Source organism: Haemorhous mexicanus, chromosome 2, assembly GCF_027477595.1.
Source record: "Haemorhous mexicanus isolate bHaeMex1 chromosome 2, bHaeMex1.pri, whole genome shotgun sequence".
Classification (NCBI taxonomy): Eukaryota; Metazoa; Chordata; class Aves; order Passeriformes; family Fringillidae; genus Haemorhous; species Haemorhous mexicanus.
In genome coordinates this window covers 16,674,977-16,694,847 of record NC_082342.1, presented here as the reverse complement: position 1 = coordinate 16,694,847, position 19,871 = coordinate 16,674,977, and the positions used below count along the sequence as shown (strand labels likewise).

General features: G+C 40.0%; 1 protein-coding gene across 38 annotated transcripts in view; it reads left to right on the top strand.

The window, feature by feature from the left end:
* Nucleotides 1–19,871, top strand: part of ABI3BP (ABI family member 3 binding protein) — a 168,226-nt gene that overhangs the window by 14,546 nt on the left and 133,809 nt on the right. For 21 of the 38 annotated variants that reach the window (XM_059836513.1, XM_059836452.1, XM_059836408.1 and 18 more), the window contains exon 1: nt 16,103–16,300. The exons of 1 other annotated variant lie outside the window; for it this stretch is intronic. In XM_059836513.1, the coding sequence (XP_059692496.1) occupies nt 16,222–16,300 (79 nt within the window). In that variant the 5' untranslated portion in view covers nt 16,103–16,221. Of the gene's footprint in view, nt 1–13,018; nt 13,039–16,101; nt 16,301–19,871 lie in introns of those variants that run through there. 16 more of the 38 variants (XM_059836616.1, XM_059836584.1, XM_059836567.1 and 13 more) reach the window with 3 other exon arrangements.

Genomic DNA, 19,871 nt, shown 5'->3' with positions numbered 1-19,871 from the left:
TAGAGCCACTGAGCACCAGTTTTAAAATTAGGAAGTCCTTAAAAATCTTGCAACCATCTCAGTCAAGGACAAACCCACTTTTCTCAAAACTCATTAACAGAGACTTGCAGTGCAACAGCTGATGTAATAATGGGTGTGTATAAACAAATTGCTCGTTTCCTAGCAAATATTCTGATATCCCTGTCGTGCCTTCATTGCTATCAGATTTCCTCAGGATGGTTACAGCTTTTAGTTTTTTTTCTTTTCAAAATTCTCCTTTGGTTCCCAAAAGGAGGCCGCGTAAGAGTCATGTGTATGTATAATCTCATACAAGTATTTCTGGTATTTGTCTAGCTTAGTCACAACACACACTGGATTTCAGGACTGGTGTGCAGAATATTTATGAACAAAATCACAGTTGTTATGGGCATTCATATGGTCTCTAAGACAACAAGAGACTATTACATCATTTGGTCTTACCTTCTGTGTATAACAAACCATTTTCAATTTTCAGTAAAAGCAGAATTGCCTTTAATGAAGGTTTTTTGAGTGGAAAGGTCCTGTCCAGTTACTGTTTGAGTCCCAAATGGTGGTCTTTATTCCCTATTTTTTTTTCTTCCTTTGCATTGAAGAGCAGAGTATAGCTGTAAGTTGATCTGAGCACCAAGGAAGGATCTGCGGCTTTGACTTTCCTCCATATGGTACCTGCTCAAGGTATTTGATCCACAAGTTCTCAGTGCTGTAATGTTTCCCTGACACTGTGGATTTTGTCTGTGTGTGTGTAAAACCCTGCACCATGGAATCAGCAGGTTCTGGAAATGCACTCAGGCAAGCAGACCCATCCACACTGTCCTCTTTGCTCACCTGAGCTTGTATGTGGGGACAGCCTGCACTTTAGTTTGGGACCAGTCCTGTTCTTGACCACTACTTTCTCCTCAGTATGCCCCTTTGGTAGGAGAAGGGTTATTGATCACCTATAAAGCTTGTCCAGCATGAATAGTAAGTCATGAGGGATAATACTGTGGAACGTTTTGCAGGCTACTGCTCAACAAAAATCCACAATTTCACAATGCCAGCATTTTAAACCAGCTTCTACACTCAGAAACTTGGTACTGCAGAGAAAGTCAGCTGTTCTAAGAAAGAGGGGAAAAAATATGAATAGCAAACATCTCAGCAAATTCAGTCCTTCAGGCTCAGACTTACCAGAGGGGAAGGAATCCCAGGAGACAGAGTCCAAAGCCTCACTAAAGTTGAGGTGAACATCTGCCACTCATCTAAGGGAAGATTATCACCAAGCTAATCACCGTTGAAGAAGACTTTTAGGCTTATTAAGCATGGTTTCCCCTTCATAAATCCATGTTTACAATGTCATGAGTGTACCTGGCAATTGTTTCCTAGATTAATTCCTCCATCACCTTGTTGTGAACTGGCCTCCTGTTGCCTAGATCCTCCTTCTTGCCTTTCTTGAAGAAGAATGTGACACTTATTTCTTCTGATCATGGGGAATCTCTCCTGATCATCACAACATTTCAAAGATATTCAAGAGTGGTTTTGCAAATTCAGCTTTCTCAGCATCCATGGATTCCTTCTGTCAGGCTCCATGGACTTACATTCACTCAGCTATTCTGCTGAGGTGAAGTCTCCCTTGCATCTAGGCATGATTAGATCATCAGCTCCATTGTGTTTCTGGTAAATATGTAATCAGCATTATCCCCTCCTCTTTATGTAGAAATACACAAATAAATTAACTCATGAGACTCCAGCAACCTCTTCTAGACTTTTCTGCTCTCTTATCAAAGATCTTCCTTAAGAGATAACTTAAACTTTATTTTCAGAAGTATTTAATAATATTCATGTTATTAAAATGTTATTCAAAGTAGTTACACAGAAAAGCTCCAGATACAGAAAAAGACATTACTGTAATAAAGACTGTAAGGATCATGTTTTGGTCAAATCCTTATTGGCATTCTCTTTAAACTTTTAAAAAAGTTCCCAACAGGAGCATATTGAGACAGAAATAGTTGTCCTGTGTATTTTTGATTAGCCCTTAAAATTCAGCTAGAAAGAGGAAAAAAATCAGCAGAAATCTCACAAATACCTTTGTAGGACGAACATCAGACAAGGGTAACAAGGATCAGGAAATAGGGAACAGGATTCACACCAGAGATCAATACAGTCTGTTTTCAGTGATTCAGCTGCTACTTCTAACTCCTTTTTGCCTTTCAAGGAACACTGAAGACACTACTTAAAACACAGGATGGCCTGGGATTCCTTCTGTGTCCTGTGAAATCCTAATAGACCAACTGGCAAATTATGGGTTAGATAAGTGGATACTGAGGTGGATTGAAAACTTGCTGAATGCCTGCGAATTTTTCAGCATTTGAACTTGAGTGCCCTGAATAATGTGTCTGCCCTATTTTTTTGAGAGACAGGAGTGAAGTGGAGCGTGGTCAGAGAAGAAGAGTTCCTTTGCAAAAGCCTTTGCTGTTTCAAGCCAGAACTGCAAGTGTTTTGACAGTTATTCATTGGATGAAGGCAGAGGGAATTAAATGCTATGTTCTAAATCCAGGACATCTCTGTTGCAGTTTGTTAGGATTATTTTGACTTTTGGCAATCCTTTAAGTGAATGTTCAAAACTGTTTAGTTTGATGATTTTAAGTATGACTTTACAGAAATCTGCCTACTATAATAGACAGATAACTCTTCATCCCAGTGTTCAAAGGATGGTAAGAAAAATTTCACAATGCAACAGAAGGGCTATTGCCTTTGTATCAATAAAGCAGACCAAGCATAAAATGAGCATGTAACATGAGCATGTAAGGGACATGCTGGTGACTATCTTACCTTTTCCTTTTCTTTAGAAAAGGAAAAGGTAAGATGAATGAAAAATCAAGGCTAACTTGGGCTCACATAGCCAAGTGGATGTATTTGTAATATTCATTTTGAATATGGAGATCTCAAGGCAGCTGTTTCATGCACATTTTTGTGTACTGATTTTAATATTCATCCAGCCATGCACTGCCCTGCAGGGGAGAACCCTGATCTTTGCCTGGAGTTGCTACTTTTGACTTCATTCTTTTGGTCAGTGTTGGAGAAGATAAAAGCTCTCTCCTTCTCTGTCTCCCCCACCCCAACCCCTTTCCTCCATTAACTTAATAATGCACTGAGTAACAGTTGGCAGCTCTGTGAGTTGTTTTGAAAGCTAAAAAACCCCTTTTTTGTGCCTTAGAGACTAAATGCTGTTTGTGAAATAAGTGATGCTGTATGCTTTGTCAGTTTATTGGCTGCTTTCTCACATGCTCTTTTGGAAAATCCCTATAGTCCTCATGCACTTCTTCCCACCATTCCCTTCCCCTACTTGCACACTGCAGAAGGTACCTCTAGTTTTTCTATTGTCATGTTGCTTGAAAAGCTTTTGTCTTTTAGCATCCAAATGCTGTTCCCAGGGGACCTTCTAGAAATTGTTCACCCTGACTCATGTGAAACTGAGCTAAAGCTCTTCCGATCAAAAGAGTTGAAAACTGTTTTTCTCAGAAAATGATGTCTGACACTGTAATTTCCATTTGAAAACAGCTAACATCTGTGGAAAGTGCATAACCAATGCCTGAGGAATTTCTGAGAATCAAGTCCATGTCATGTTTGACTTTTTTCAGTTCTCCTATAGAAGAAAAGGGTGGGTGGGGGAACACAGGGAAGAAGCCTCTGACCCAAGACTGAGCTAATTTTGGTTTCAGCATACCCTGAGAGCATGAAGAGGTCGTCTTTCTTTCTGCTGTTTTTCTCTATTTTTGGGACTGCTCTACACTTGCAGCACTTGTTCCCTTGTCACTGGTTCACCGAGGGTGAGCCAACATCTTGAATACTGATTTAAGAATTAGTTGGTTCAGTAGATTAACTCCATGTTTGTACTGCTCTCACAATACCACTGATGCTGTGGGCTTATCCCCTTAACTACTTTGACTCATCGTTGCCCATAAATTTTTAGGGACGTGGCAGATGACAGAATATTTTGCTGTTAAAGGAAAGGTTTGTTACAAAAGGTATGCCTGTATGTGTAGTTAATCAAAAGGTTTATCTCCATCTACTAAATGATTCCAATAGCCAAGACTGGGTTGTAATTTGGTACAGTAGCAAAACTGATGTGCATTATGTTTTTCTGTAACATTTTTATACCATTCCAGGAGTTCTGTTTGCAGACTTCTGAGAGCTTTTGATGCCCTTTTACGTTCCAAATTTTCTAAACCAAATCTCCTGCTATTAACAGAGTTATTATAAATTATACAGGGGAATGCAAGCTATTTAGCTGTTCTGATACTATCCAAAGGCCAGGCACATCCCACTAGTAATGTGAAGTTTTGAGTGCTTTCCTGAGTTGGCCAGGGAAACTTTCATCCACAGGGAAGCACGTACACTGCTTTAACTGAAAAGTGATTTCATCATGTAATGAGAATATGATCCATTCTGTTTGGACAAACCATGACAACTTTGAATACCAATTATTTTGCACATCTGTCTCTTCATTTTCCCATCAAATTAAACTAAGAAATGGTGGTACTGTAATTCTTCTTTGCCTTTACAGTCTGAAAAGTTTTCTTACCAAGTGGTATTCTTTTCTTTCTAAGTTTTGATGGTTTATCTTATGCCACACTCAAAGTAGGAAATCTCCTCTGTCAATTCTTTTTTTTAAAGCTCATCGGTGCAAAAGCATGTTCAGCATCTGCTTATAAAGATAAGAATGGCACATGCAAGATCAGAATATATTTCCAATTTCATAGGTATGTGACTACAAGTGAAAGGAGGACTACTACTGCTTCATTTGAGGATCCAATTGAGGACTACTACTGCTTCTGATCTGGAATGCACAGATTTGTAGCTAAGATTCAGATTCATTTTCTCACAGTATGCCAGTAAGTAGCTTTTAACTAAAATAAAAAGGGAGATTTTTTTCCCCCCCTGTGCTCTGGAGAGGTTATAGCAAGTTATTTGCAATGTGGAAAGGAAGGAAAAGAATGAATGAATCAAACCCACAAATTATCTTCATAGTCTCTCTTACTTTTAATTCCAAAATTAAAATTGAAAATCAATGCAATGGTGAGCAGGCACATGTTAATGTTTCTCCATATGTATTCAACTAGTAGTTCTCATCATTGAATCCTTCACTTTTTCATTGGTGCAGCAGATACAGAGCTTATTTTAAAACCTATAGTTTTTATATTAATTGATACAAAGTTGAACTTAATGGATGGCAAATGACATTTGTTCCCAATAAGCATCTCCAAATTCTTTCTTGTTATGTTAAGGGATAATCATGTATGTGGTTGTTAAGTGGCTTCTTGTACCTTGCCAAGAAAGGTTTTACACCATCATGTAATAGTCAGCCAGGAGATTTGGTTTTGTGGTGTTCCATGGGTTTGTCACAATTTGAGAGCAGGTCAGGGTCCTCTGCAAACATCTCTGTGGTGAACTGGTAGTGACTGCAGCCAGGTGTCAAGGCTGTAAAATGAACACAATGCTCAGAGCTCTCTGCAGTGACACCAAGGATGAACAGCTTGAGAGAGGAAGTCTCCTTGCTTGGAGAATATCCTTACATGTTATGACTGATGCAAACTGGCAGAATACAGTCACTGACCTAGTAAAGCATTTGTCTAGTGATTATACAGGAATTCATAGTTGAGGGTCATCTGGCACTCTGTGCTCCATTCAGGAATGCTTCAGAATTTTCCTACTCTGTGCTGTCAACCTTTCTCTGAAAACACAGAAACAATAATTTCGCGGGAAAAGGTTTTGAAATGAGCTCTAAGTTTGCGTGCTTGTTTCTGTATGTGCACTCATGTTTGCTGTAACAGAAACACAGATGCTGATATTATTTGATCAATAGTAGTATCAACTGTTACAAAAATACCTCACTGTTGCATAAGAAGAGGTTTCCAAAATGTACTATTACGACTGGGTGTACTCCAGAGAGTGTCCACGTCTCTGTAGCAGTTCCCAGCTCTTACAGACTGTCTAAGCTCTCAAAGACTTGCACTTTGGACACTACATCTATGTTCCTTGAAAGTTTTTCAAGATCCTGAGGTACAACCAGGTTCAAGAGGTCCTACATATTTTAACAAAACAAAATCCAATTTTATATGAAAGTCTTACAGGATTTTAAACTAGCAAAGAACTCGGAATTCAGTTTCCCAGCTCTTCAAATTATGGGACAGTTCCCAAACTCTAGGTTTCCCAGATACAAAGGATTTTTTAAGACAAGTTATGTTAAAATGGGGTTTGTTCTGGACAGGTGATGTTATAACTCTACTGTGCTTCAGTACTCCTTCATTTGGTGTAAGGGAGACCGTTGAATTTCTTTAGCTGTCAAAAGTATTTTAAATTTAGAAATTTACAGAATTCTAAATTTTTAAATTTACAGAAAAGATTGTGTTCTCCAATGTTTACGTTTCATGCTAGAAAGTACACTGGTTCCATTTTTACATACATACATACATACATAAATAAATGCCTCAAAAGAGACTTCTCCGGCTTATCCCCACTTAATTTTGTTGATGTGATGGGAATGTTTAGGATAGCACAGCTGGACTATTTTCAAAAGGAACTGAACTGAAAGGTGAGATCCACCTTATAGGATGCAACCCTCTACAGCCACTTGGGTTTGCATGGCTTGGTTTTTGGTAGCGGGGCTGGCCACAGAGGTGGCTTCTGTGAGAAGCTGCTAGAAGCTTTCACTGTGTCCAACAGAGTCAATTCCTGGCAACTCCAAGGGTGGACATGCGGCTGGCCAAGGCTGGGCTAATTGGAGATGGTGGTAAGGCCTCTTCGATAACAGATTCAAAAAGAAATCATAGCCAAGGTGGTGGCACAGTTTAAATTACAGTCATAGGAGTGGAAATGAGAATATGTGAGAACTGAGGTCAGTGGAGAGGGAAGGACAGGAGGTGCTCCTGGCACTGGAACTGAGAGTCCTCTGCAGGCCATGGTGAGGACCATGGGGAAGCAGGTTGTCTCCTTGCAGCCCGTGGGGATCCACAGGGGATGCAGAGATCCACCCACAGCCCGTAAGGGAGGTGCTCACACTGGAGCAGGTGGATGCCTGGAGGAGGCTGTGACCCTGTGGAAGACCCCTGGAGAGAGAAGCCCTGGCTCCCAGGCTGGAGCAGCCTGTCCTTGAGGGACTGCACCCCATGGAAGAATGACCCACACTGCAGCAGTTTTGGGAGGACTGTTGCCCATGGGAAGGACTCTGGTTAAAGCAGTTTTGGGAGGACTGTTGCTTGTGAGATTGAGCCATGTCAGAGAAGTTCCTGAAGAGCTGTCTCCCACGGGAGGGATCCCATGAACCAGCAGAGTAACAATTCCTCTGCCTGAATAGCAGAAGCCTCAGGTGATGAACTGACCATAACCCCCACTCCTTGTGCCACTGGGGTAAGCAGCAAAGCTGGGAAGGAGGGAAGGGTGAGGGGAAAGTGGTTTTAAGGGCTTGTTTTATTTCTCATTATCCTGCTTTGATTTTGTTAGTAATAAATTCACTTTGTATCTCTACATTGAGCCTGATTTGCCTGTGATGGTATTTAATGAATGATCTCTCCCAGTCCTTATTCCAACCTATGGACCCTTGGTTAAATTTCCTCCCCTTAGTCCAGCTGCAGAGGGGAGTGAGTGAGTGGCTTTTGTGGGTGTCTGGCACCTAGCTTGGGTCAACCCATGACACCACCACTGGCCATCTGGGCCACAGAACCAGGTTAAGACCAGTATTAAGTAACTTGCTCTGCCTTGAACCTAAAGCAAGGATGTTAGGTCTGATGCACTGCTTGGTTGTACAAAGCCATTTCTTTTGGGCTGTGCTTTTTGCTAAAGCTAAGCACAGTCCTTGGCATAAAAAAAAAATCTCCTAACACACAGTTAAGAGCTACCTGTTGGAAATGTGCAGTTGCTGTTCATTTTTGAAGTGAAACATAACCCCTTTCCTCTACAGATAATGTGCTTTGACAACAATGTTTCAGAGTAATTTTGATGAGATTTACAGTTGTTAAATACTTGCTCCAAGAGTGCCATGCAAATAATTTTGTTCTAAAGACTGCATTTAGAGTTTATTTAATCCTGGGTTTAGTTTGCTTCTAATAAATTGTGCATGCACTGTTACATTAATCTTCATGTAATATAACTTCCTATTCTTTAATCCCTGGATACAGAGGACAATTATGACAAGTAAACATATAAATTTCATATTAATGTGTACAAGTTCTTTATTATAAATGTGCTGTGTATTTTAGAATAATGTGTTTCTGTTACTCATTAGCTGCCTTTTTCAGCTTAAAGTGAAGTGCATAGTTCATAATATTTTTTATATGTTTAAATCCTGTGCACAGTAGTGACAAGCAATGACACTTGAATGTTATTCACAGTATTCTGACCTAGATAAGCCTGCTGATGTTGAGTGCAAACTAATGTAGCCAAATTCAGCCAAAAATTTTCTGGAAGATGTATTTTAGGCCAAAATGACTCATAAGGAGAGAGGAAAAAACATGAATTATTTCCCTCCTGTCTTTGCATGAATTCATCAAATCTGTGCATCCTAGCCAAAGAACTAATTTTCTTATGCCAAGAAAAAAATATCTTTTAATAAAACTAAGAATCTGGTCCTCTTCCTTCATATAACTTGGAGATGACTCCTCTGCTTTTCATAAAAGTTAACAGTGTTTTGTATTTTATTTGCCCTAGTTTTTGCAGGGCTTCCCCTGGCTTTTTGTCAGAATATTTGAAAGATTGGTGTAGAGAAAGGGAGGAGGGAAGAGGGAAATAAGCACAGTTTAAGGCTGCACCTGCTGTCTCTGGAGTGGGCCAGATTCAGGGCTGAGTTGCGTTCAATTCAGTGTCCCCACTGCAGCGAGGCAGAACTCAAACCTTTTTTTTTTTTTTTTCTATGATGAATTGAGGCCGCAGCCATGGAGATAATTTTTTCTATTTTTAAGTAAAAGAGCACAAGCAACAGCCTTGTACGCTTTTGTGCATTGCCTCGATACAAGAGCAGGTTGGTGTCTCCCTCCATTCTCTCCTTGGAGCTTATGCTGGGAGGCGCCACGAAATAAACAGGGAAAAGCCCAACAACCCACGAGCAGAACCAGCAGGGTTTGGTGTGTGTGTACACGGAGGGAGCAGCTTGAGCAGCAGCGATCATCCCGGTCCTTCCTCTCTCTGAGAGACACGGACTGTGTCTAGGGGCACATCTCGTTCTCCCCACGCTGCGCCAGCGCGATCGCCCAGCCCTTGGGGACTCTGCAGGGAGCGCGGCGGCACCGCCGGCCGGAGCCGGGCTGGGGAGCCGGCCGCGGGCCGGTGCTGTCCCCGGTGCCCCAGGTGTCCCCGCTGTCCCGGTCCCGCTATCCCAGCGCGGTCCCCGTCCCGCTGTCCCAGCGCGGTTCTGTCCCCGCGGTCCCCATCCCGCGGTCCCCGTCCCGCTGTCCCGAGGCTGCGCCCTGGCGGCCGGCGGAGGCAGCGCCCGGAGCGCTCCGGGCGGGATCCCCCGGGAGCTGGAACACTGGGAAGGGCAGCTAGGGAGCGAGCCAGAGGTAAAGGCGCAGGGCACAGAAAAGTGGTGGAGAGGTATTGAGAAGTAAGGAAGCGTATTAGATCTCTTTGAGATGGAAGCCAGAAGTACTTGACAGAATGTGGCTGAGCAATGAGGAGGCGGTAGCATAAGGGCATAGTAGTTTGTCCTATGGCAATAATCCAAAATAAACTGAATCTGTGTCAGATACATTATATGACATATGGCATGTGGTATTTACTCCTGTACAAACCCACTATAATATAACCTGGCAAGCATCAGAGAAGTCAATCATGAGCCCTTCATTGTTATCTTCAGAGGTGAGTGCTTCTGCAGATCTGTGATACAGACAGATCTCTCTTCTTCAAAATAGAATTGCCAATGGCATCAACATTCATGTTCTAAATGTATAAACAGATTTTGTATCCTATCCTAGTGTACAGTAATAGACTCCAGACTTCACATCTGAGTTCACTAATCTAGACTGTGATCTTACATTATCTTCACAAGTCAGAACATATTGTGGAAAGAGACTGAAAGAGACCAGGAGGTGCTGACTTCTGCAAAGGAAGATTGTAGTGGAGTATTGAAAGACCAAGACTTGGCACAGCATAGATTATGAAACCCACCTTCCAAAGCAATCTGGGATTAGAGTGGTGCTTAAAGTCTTTGCTCAAATTTTAAGCATGTGAAGAATAATTAAATTATAATTGAGAATATTTTAGGCTATCCAAAATTCATTGTAATCACAGGAAAATCAATATATGCTAAGATTTATTTGATTCGTGTAATTACTCTGTTAAAGGCTCCTTACTGTCACATGCCTTTTTGTGTTTTGCTCTTTGCTTCTGCCTGCATTTCAAGTTAATCAGATCATGTTGAGGCAGTGATAAGTATTTAGAGATATGACGGTGGGAAAGGCAGAGACAGAAGATGTTTGGAAGGAATGTTCAGGGATATTCCAATAAAAGAGAGGCTGTAATTATGTTAATTATCTCAAGTGGCACAAAGGTGTTGATAGAAGAGGAGAATAAGGTTGTTTTCTTCACAGACAGAAGCAGGGTCTTTAGAACTTAGTAATTACATAGTACTTCAAACACCAGGCTAGGTTTTTGCTCTAGAGGCTTGATGAGGTTGGGCAGATTTATTTCTGTTAAGATGTAACAATGAAGGGGAAGCCTTCAGGCGAGGAACCCATTTGATGTGTTGAATGTTTGCTTAAAGAGGCTGGTTTCTAGATAGTGTTTTAAAATCTAAATTGTAGCACACATCATGTGTTTGATGGAGTGCACATCTACCAAAGTAGTTCACAGACACTATGATCAACTATCTGGCCAAGTGGTCGGATGCTTGGGCTCAGAGGGCAGTAGGCAGTGCATCATACACTACCTAGATGGGGGTAACAAGTGGAGCACCACAGCTGGTTATCTTAAGACCTATTGGTTTAACATATTTGACACAAATTTGGATGATAACTTGATACTCTTTAGGGCAGGGATGCCCTCACCACACTGGAGGAATGGGCTGACAGGGATGTTATGAAATTCAACAAGTACAACTGCAAAGTCCTGTATCTGTTTGGGAGCAACCCCTGCAGTGACACAGGCTTGGGACTGGCTGGTTGGGAGCAGCCCTGGTGAAAAGCAGTGGGGGATCTTGGTGGGCAGAAGGCTGCACGGGAGCCAGCAGTGGGTCCTGGCAGCAAGGCAGGTCAGCAGTGTCCAGGGCTATAGGAACAGGAACATGGCCAGGAGACTGGGGGAAGTAATTTCCCCCCACTACTCATCACTTGGTGAATTACATAGCTTGGCAGCCTCCAGTGTTGGTCTCTTACCCTACCCCCAAATTCAGGATGGATAACAATAAACTGGAGCAAGTCTAGAGAAGGGCAACCAAGATGGTCAGGGACCTGCTCAGATGGGACAAGGGAACCTAACAGCAGCCCATACAGTGCTTCCCAAGAGGTGGCCAAGAACACGGAGCTGGGCTCCTCACATTGCTGTGTGGTGGGAGCATAAGAAAAAACAGGCATGAGCTAAAACAAGGGTTAGACTGGTTATAAGGGAAAAATGTTTTTCCCCTATGTGATGGAGCCTAATGATGCCTAATGATGAGTCCTTCCTTGGAGGCAGTCAAAACCTGAGGGTTAAAAAATTATTTAAAAGGCAAAATAAGTCCCAAATAAAACAATGCAAAGTCTTGGTAACAGAGAGGAGTGACACTGTTGAAAACCTAGAATTGTGTTGGTTTGTCATGTGGCAGGTCATGATAATGTTATCAAAACTGCAGAACTGAGTGTAGCAGGTTATTTGCATTACAAAGGGAAGAATAAGATAAGTCAATACTTAACAGAGAAATTAAATACTTAATAGAGAAATTAAATAAATGTGGGGTTTTTTTTTATTTCACTCCCTGTTGTACAGAATTTTGTTGAAATACACTGCCTGTTAGAAAAGACGAGTCACTGTCTGAAATTATGAGTGTCAAATGAGTGAGTGCTGGAAGAGTTTGAACTATGTAAAACATGTCACAAGAACCGCTTCTGTCCACTCCTTTCCACTGAATTTTTTCTTTTCGTTTTGTCTCAGATCCCATTAATTTGGAAGTCTGGAAAACAGTTTGGGATAAGGACACTAGAATGTCCTGTCTTTGTCTTTTTTGCTATGAAATGAATATATCTTACATTTGACTAATAGACTAATGTGTGAACCCTGTATTTTTGATAATGTGAGAGCTCAAATATTTGCTTATCAAAATGAGAATGGAATATTAGAAGAAAAGTAATTACAAATTTCTAGAAAGTAGAGTTATGATTTTCTTTTTTTTTTCTTTTTCTTCTATAAACAGCACATCTGAAAGAATGTTCTTTGGCATCTCTTTTTTCCTGAAGGCCTTTAGAGGAGATCTCATGATATGTGCAAGAAAAAGAGTCCAATAATTGAGTAACCCATAAGAGAATGAAAATTATAATTAACATTTATATAGCATATTTTATGAAAACGACACTTCATAAATAATTGAATAGCATTGCTGAAATGTACAGTACCAACCAGAAATTTTCTGAGAAAAAGCAGATAAGTGTACTGTGAGTAAGTCCTTACTCTTGGAGAGCTCCACATGGTATAATTGTGCTTTTCAAAGTGAGGACAGGATTTTGTTTGTTAATGTTATTCTTTGCACATTCTTTCTTTAAATTAGAACAGCAAGGAGTTGAGGCACCTTGGCTTTTGCTTGTCAAAATAATCAGGAATGATAGGTGAATTGGGACTGAGCCCAAATCTCAACAAAAGCATATTTGTATTTGAAAACAAAATATAAAATCTTGTCTCCTGCTCTTCTTCCTCCCATCCCCTCAATTTTTTTTTTCTTCCCATACTTTTGTTTCCATTGTACTTGCTGGTCTGGGAACTATTAAAAGAGGACTAGAAAAGCTCTGCTTTGCCCCCAGGTGTGCTGTGATTCTATCTTGTTGGAATCTCCATTTTTGAGATCTAAGCCATAGAGAACCTGTTGAGGTAAGCAAGTGAACTTTTGAGTACTTGACTTTGTTACTTAAATATTGGTTTGGTGCTGAAAAGGAGGAGTCACTAGAGGATCAGAGGTTTTGTCTTTTCCTGCTTGTTCTGCTTGAGACTTTTCATTCCTGCACTTAGCTGAATATTCTTGCCTTTCATGTTAAAGGTATAACACAAAACTGTCATTAACTGACTGTTCTTTGTTTAATATTTTCCTTCTGAGGAGTCAAAGGATGGGTAACGTACTTCCAGGCCTGTGTGAATGAGAGAAACCTGAGGAATGCGCTAGGTTTGATAACTTTGTGAATGGAAATCAGATTCTCTCTCTGTTTCAATGGAGGAGAGAACTGGACACCTGAGGAGGTAAATCGGAGGAGAAATTGGATATCTGAGCAGCATTAAAATTGGATACCTGAGAGCATCCAGTAGTGCAGGATAGTGTATGAAGTCCCAGGAACTCCCTTCTGTTCCCTTGTTTAGTTTTGCACTGTCAACATCCATTGAAATGGCAGGAGGATTCAGGAGAAAGGAAAGCAGAAGCTTTCCTTTAGGAGAAATGAAAAAAAAAAGATTTTCTTTTTTCATTTTTCATGTAGCAGAAGTTTCCTAGGAAAGGGTAGTCCTGCAAGAAAAGAAGTGGACAAAAGTAGTGATTATCTATTTATCATCTCTGGATGGTGCAGATGAGGAGACCATATTAGAAAAATATAAGAGGATATTATAAAACTGACTCTTGTACTCTTGATGTGTATTTAATGGAAAGTTACACTTGCAACTGCTCATACCAAAATTGTCCCTGACAAAGCATATCCTTGATAAGACAGAAGATAACGCATCTGGACATGGGTTTTTGAACTCTGGGCTGGGAAGAGCTGTGTTCTGCAGGGATCGGAGGGAAAGGGACCTGCACAGTCTGCCAGGGTCTCAAGGGGAAAGTTAAATATCTATATGGAACACCTAAGCATAGAAGACCCGGCTGGATAATGCACCAAGGAGGAAGAAGTAAGATGTAAATGGCAGCAGAGAAGCAAATAGTTGTGAAAACAGGGATGGGACTATATTTATCTATGAGAGAGGTTGTAGGTAGGCAAGTAATTAATAGGTTTGCTTCACTAAGATTTCTCTGAGTAAAAGTTGGCCTTTGTGCCTTTTTTTGGAAGGTGTTGTGTAATCTTTCGAAAGAAAGTGAATTTGCCATAAGACAAATAGGAGAGTCCAGTTTACCCTAATACAAAGACAGCTCTGTGTGACCATGGAGCAATTTTTCCCTTTACTCCTCCCAAGAGACAGTTACATCAAATGACTGATTTCTTATTTTTTAATTTTGAAGAGAAAAAATAGAATATGGTTTCTGGAGCATTTTTGAAAATAGTACTTCAACTTAAAAAACAATAAGAATGGCATGTTTGCTCTCTGTATGCATCTTTTTGCCATTTAACAACTCTTCTGGTGTGGTGTTTTGGGAGACCCCTGTCTAACTGTATGGCTTTTCAAACATCTTTTCATCTCCTTCTAATTGTACCTGTCTCATTTACCTGTTCAGAGTGTTCATATTCAAGATGTGAATCCTCCCAAAGGTCCTTCAGGTAACAGTGTTTGGGGATTTTTTGGGGTTTCTCTCAAATATTGACTTTCAAGTTGCTCCTCCCAGACTTGAGTTAGTGAACAATAAAAACGTTTCCTTATGTCCAAATTCAGATAGTATGATGAGTCTGGAACACATTCCCGTAGTCCAGCTGTTTTTGTTATAGCTGTCTGCTGTCCATGTTGATTAGAAGAGCTTGAAATTCCTCAGCTTTGTCTCTAAGACAATGACTGCTGGTTTTTTCTGTGAAGTTCTTCTTGAATTATGGCAAACACAGAGTCTTTTTAAGTACATGATTAATTTGATCTTTAAGAAATGTTCTCATATGCTTCAAGTTATTATTTTTTTATTTTAAACTGCTAGTTTCTAACCCAGGTACAAGCTCTGTGATTTTCCCTGCTTATAAACACTATGGAAGCAGAACAATGTCAGGTCCAGTCAAGCAGGGGGTTGGGAGCAGACTAAGCCTACTGAAGAACTTCACATATTGTAAGCAAGAGATATGTTTAGGTTTGGGTGTTGATGGTTCTTTTGAGTTTTGTTTTGGTTAGATTTTTTTTTTCCCCTTGGGAACAGTTTTGGGTTTTCTTTGTTTGTTGGGTTGTTCCTTGTTTGGTTTTGGGGTTTTTATTTTGAGAGAGAGAGCTATCACTACTTAGTTGAATAGATTTAATCTCTTTGGAAACTTTTCCAGAGACTGAGACTAAATTCTTCCTTTTCTTCTGCTTTACCCTTTCCTTTCCATCTTCTCATTTGTGAGTGGGACCAAATGCTGTGCTTACTTGGCTCATTTTAAACCTGGAATGCAACAGCTTTTAATGGAAAAATGGAACTTCTTTTCTATCCAAAGTTAGGTAACTGGTGAGAAGATCACCCTGGAATGAGAAGCGTTGCTTTATTCCTTTCAATGTGCGTTGTACCCATTAACTCACCAGACACTTATGAAAGGGAAAATTATAAAGTATTTTTAAATTGCCAACACTAGATACAAGTGACAAAATGACATTTAGATTTTTCAAGTCCAGTTCTTTTGCTGAATAAATATTTACAATGTCTGTTTATAATGTCATGTCAAATTAAACTAGTATTTATTTTGCCTGGATAAAAGCCACAAGTAGCCTGAATTAACCTTAAGAAAAATGTTGAGATGGCAAAAATACTGAGGTCAATATAGCAAACAGTTCTCTGAGTACTGCAAATGCTGTTTTTGCAGTTTAAGTCCAGCTCTCTTGGATAAAGCAGTGAAAATGTCTCTCAGATCAGTTTTCCATTAATAGAAAGTTTGATATTCACGATTTTATTTTCATGAAATATAAGTAATAAAATGGTAATGTCTTACACGTAGTGGTGGAAAAGATCTTGTAACAAACCCCAGGAGATTATTGCAGAGGGAGCCTGATAATATTTTTTTATGCTAATTCTGGTCTTGCAGTGGGAGTGAATGATGTCATCCTGTCTCCTCCCACTGTGTAAACTAAGCTCGTGTCAAAGTGTTGCTGCCTCTTGTCACAGAGAGAACGGTTCACTTAAATGCAGCTGCAGTACTTCTGTGTGATACCTGTCAGAGCCAGTCCCAGTGCGAGGTTGGGTTTGTGACCATGATGTCAAGATTTGTCTGTCTTCTTTTCTGTGGATATATTGCACTAAACCTGGGAAATACTCAGAAATTGCCAAGAGGCAAGTAGCTATGAACAACTTTCTGGGGGTTTGTTTGTTTTTCTCTTGTGGGACTTTGGGGTTTTTAAAGCCTGTGTTTTGTTATGGAAATTTGCTCTCAACATGTTAGAAATGATTAAGGGTAATAGACAAGATGAAAGAAGGTCAGGGAAAAGGGCAAATCCAGGTATAACAGCAACCTTAAAGCTCTTGCATAAAATAAGCTCAAAAGTTTTCATGGTGTCTTGTGAATCTAGTGAGAATTATCATGATAATGTTACTGTATTTAATGATTTTATAGTGATTTGGACAGCAGTGTGCAGGTCTGTGGTTTAATATCTTAAAGACAATGTGACTTGGAGGCGCCCTGTGTCGCTGGTGGAAGATTTCAGTTCCGTCTTTGAAAGAACTTGTATACTTTCCCTTTATATCTGTCCTAACAATTCAGTAGGAATTGACTAGTGTTGGTCAGGTTGCATGCATTTTGAGGGAGAGAAATATGATTGATTGAAATTTATACAAGTAGAAAAAACCCTCCAAACCTGTGTGAACATTTGTTTAACCATTCCTTTCTCCCAGAGTCTGGAAGTACAGTAGATTTGCAAAGCTGGCAGTGATCTCTTCTTCTCCTTGGTTATATGACACACGTAACATTGGCATTTTAATGGTATTTTGTTGCTTACTGCAGAAAGAGCAGTCATAGCATCAAATTAAAAGAATATTTCTCTATCTGGATGGTAAAACACTTCGTAGTGCCTTGGCATTAAGGCAGCAATTTCACAACTGTTTCTGTACTGCACGTATTGCTCTCACTTTGTGGCAGTGCTTGCCTGAGTCCACTGTGCTTTGTAATGCATTTCACATCTGCATTCTCCTGCAGCCACCGACATTTAGAAGAACCTGTGATTTAGTCATGAGAGTGTTTATTAAGAAATAAGCACTTTGAGGGCTTTCTAGGAGATTCTCTTTCATAGAAGGGAAGCCTAAAGGTATTTTGGGGAGTTGAGGTGATTTTTCATCCCCACCCCTCTTTAAGATACTTCTTCCAGAACATCATTATTTTTCTTTCTTTCCTATGATGATGTTCTTTTGAACTTATCTTTCTTTTAATCTCATCTTCTGGAGCCAATGTGGAGATTTTTGCATACTGCTAATAGTGGAACAGTGTGTAGCCTGCAAGTAACAGATATGCAGTTCAAGTCAAGCTTACTCTAAGAATTTAGTTTTGTCAAAAAGGGACTTAAGAGAGGATTATTGACCAGACAGGAATCTTGTATGTATTGCCTTATCTTTTAAAATGATTTCACTGGACTTTCTGCTCACTACTGTAGAATAGTGGCTCAAAGTTTATGCTAACTGTGAAATTCAGACAAAGCTTCTAATCCACTGCAAGATTAACTCTGGCATGCATTTTTTTTGTCCTAAAATAACATTGCAGAAGTGAAGTTCTGTTTGCCAAATGCATAAAACTGCAGGTGGAAACTTCATTTCTTTTCAGTGAAATAACGTTTTTAAGATCCTCCCATTGCAGTGTGGAAACATCAGTCTAATTCTTTTGTTTGTAGCTGCCTCTCCAGTTACTATTTTCAAATAATTGCATTGAAAAAGCAAGTGTATTAGTACTTAGCTGCTATCCAGAAATGTTCAAAGGATTGTCTTCTACAGCATTTTCTTGTTTGACAGGGAATACAGAATTTTTTCATAAGCAAAGAGAATATGTACATCTTAAAAGTGTTTTAAAAATGAAAATATGTACTGGTAATATTCTGTTTTAAGGGGGCTTCTCTGCCTTGCTCTGCAAGCTTAACTTCCAGTGAACTCCTGTGCTCTTCAAGTCCCAAAGCATGTAACTGGGGTTTCAGAGTCACTCTTGCTCTCTGGGGAACAGTGGAATCAAGTTCCTAACTTGAAGGAGAGCAATCCAGCCAAACTCGCTTTCTGGTGGTGCAGGTACTTGTGGGAACAGGTTATCAGAGTAAATCTTGCCCTTCTTACCAGCAATTACTTTGCAATTCTAGTGCTCAAATCTTCTCTCCCAGAGGTGAAACACATTGACCCCATGTCTCATGGACTGGGATTTCCTTGCACTGGTACAAGGTGGAAGGAACATCTTGCCTCCTGCAGCTGCAAAGGAACAGAGCCAGTACAGTGACTTCCAGAGCTGTTTGAGAGACACATGTGCAAATGTGCTGGTCAGGAGGCTGGAATACAAATTGCTCCCTTTTCCCATATATTTTTGTACTTTCACCTGTGTGTTTTACTAGGCTGAAAAAGATAATATTATTGCTGTTCCCAAAAGTGGGTTTTTATTAATTAATTCTTTCATTGTTTTAACATCAAAGATTAAGGTATTGTTGGAGGAATAATAATGATAAGACAATATAATTGGGAAAGGAAGGCTGGTGGGTGGTGTGTTTTAGTATGAAGGCAGTGTTTTTTTTACAATTATGTTTGTGTTTCATCTGGGGGATCAGTTGCTAAGAAAATTCTGTAGTCAATGCCTTTGGATACTGAGTGAGGAATCACAGAACATCAGAGTGAGAGATGGTGCTACCATTACAGATGACATTTCATCCAGTATTTCAGCAGCTCTCTGTTCAACTTCATCTAGCCTCTAAAGTTTTCTTCTAATTAGAATTTTTCTACTTGTTTTTGTCTCTCTCATTATGCCATTCTGCCAGTGCCACCCAACATATATGATTCTGAAGTTCAACACTGTTGTGCTTTATTGATGGATGGAAACATGCTCTAATTTTTATGGTTCTGCATAACAGAAAAGTTCCATTCTTAAAGGGCTCAGTGTTGTCTCTCTAGACAGGAATTAAGTACAGACAAAAAGACTTCTCTTTAGAGAATGAATTGGTAAGATCATCCCGGATCTGAGACAGAGATGAGAAAACAAAGCCACAAAATCCAGAACAAACAAGTTACAGGACGTAATCTCCAAGATTGTACTGCCTTATAAACCGTGTTTCACTGTCATCTTTCCAGTTGGAGCTGATACAATTGTTGAAGGAACAACTGAAGAATAAGTTCTTAGTGTTTGGTAAAACAGCATTTCATGGTTTTGATTTTGTACTTGACTTTCCAGTTACAACACAGAGGCACAAGGAAAAGTGGTTTTTCACTAGAATCTCTGTTTCTGATAGCTTTTGTCTATCTTTAGGTTCTGTTTTACTTTGTTAGAGCTGAAAACAATTTAGGGTTGATCCCTTCTTATAAAATTTCAGTTTTAGGAAGTTATTAAAAAAAAAGAGTCTCAATGTTTTTTCTGGTTCTTTTTCAGGGGATTTTTTGACATATTTCTGACCACTGTGGTTTTCCTACTATTTGAATTAGTCATCAGGTACAGTGGAATTCAGGTCCATCCTGGTTCTACTTTCCAGGACTCAGGCCTATCCTACTCTGCTGTCCAGGAAGGGCTCAGGAAACCCTGATTCAGCTTTCTCCTGGTTGCTGTCTTCTTAGGGAAAAACAAATGGACTTGACATTTCCTAAGGGACCAGATTTACAGACTCCTGTACAGAAAACCAAATCCAAAACTTGCTTGTATCTACAGTTGTCAGCAGTGGGGTTAAGTGGGAAAAATAAT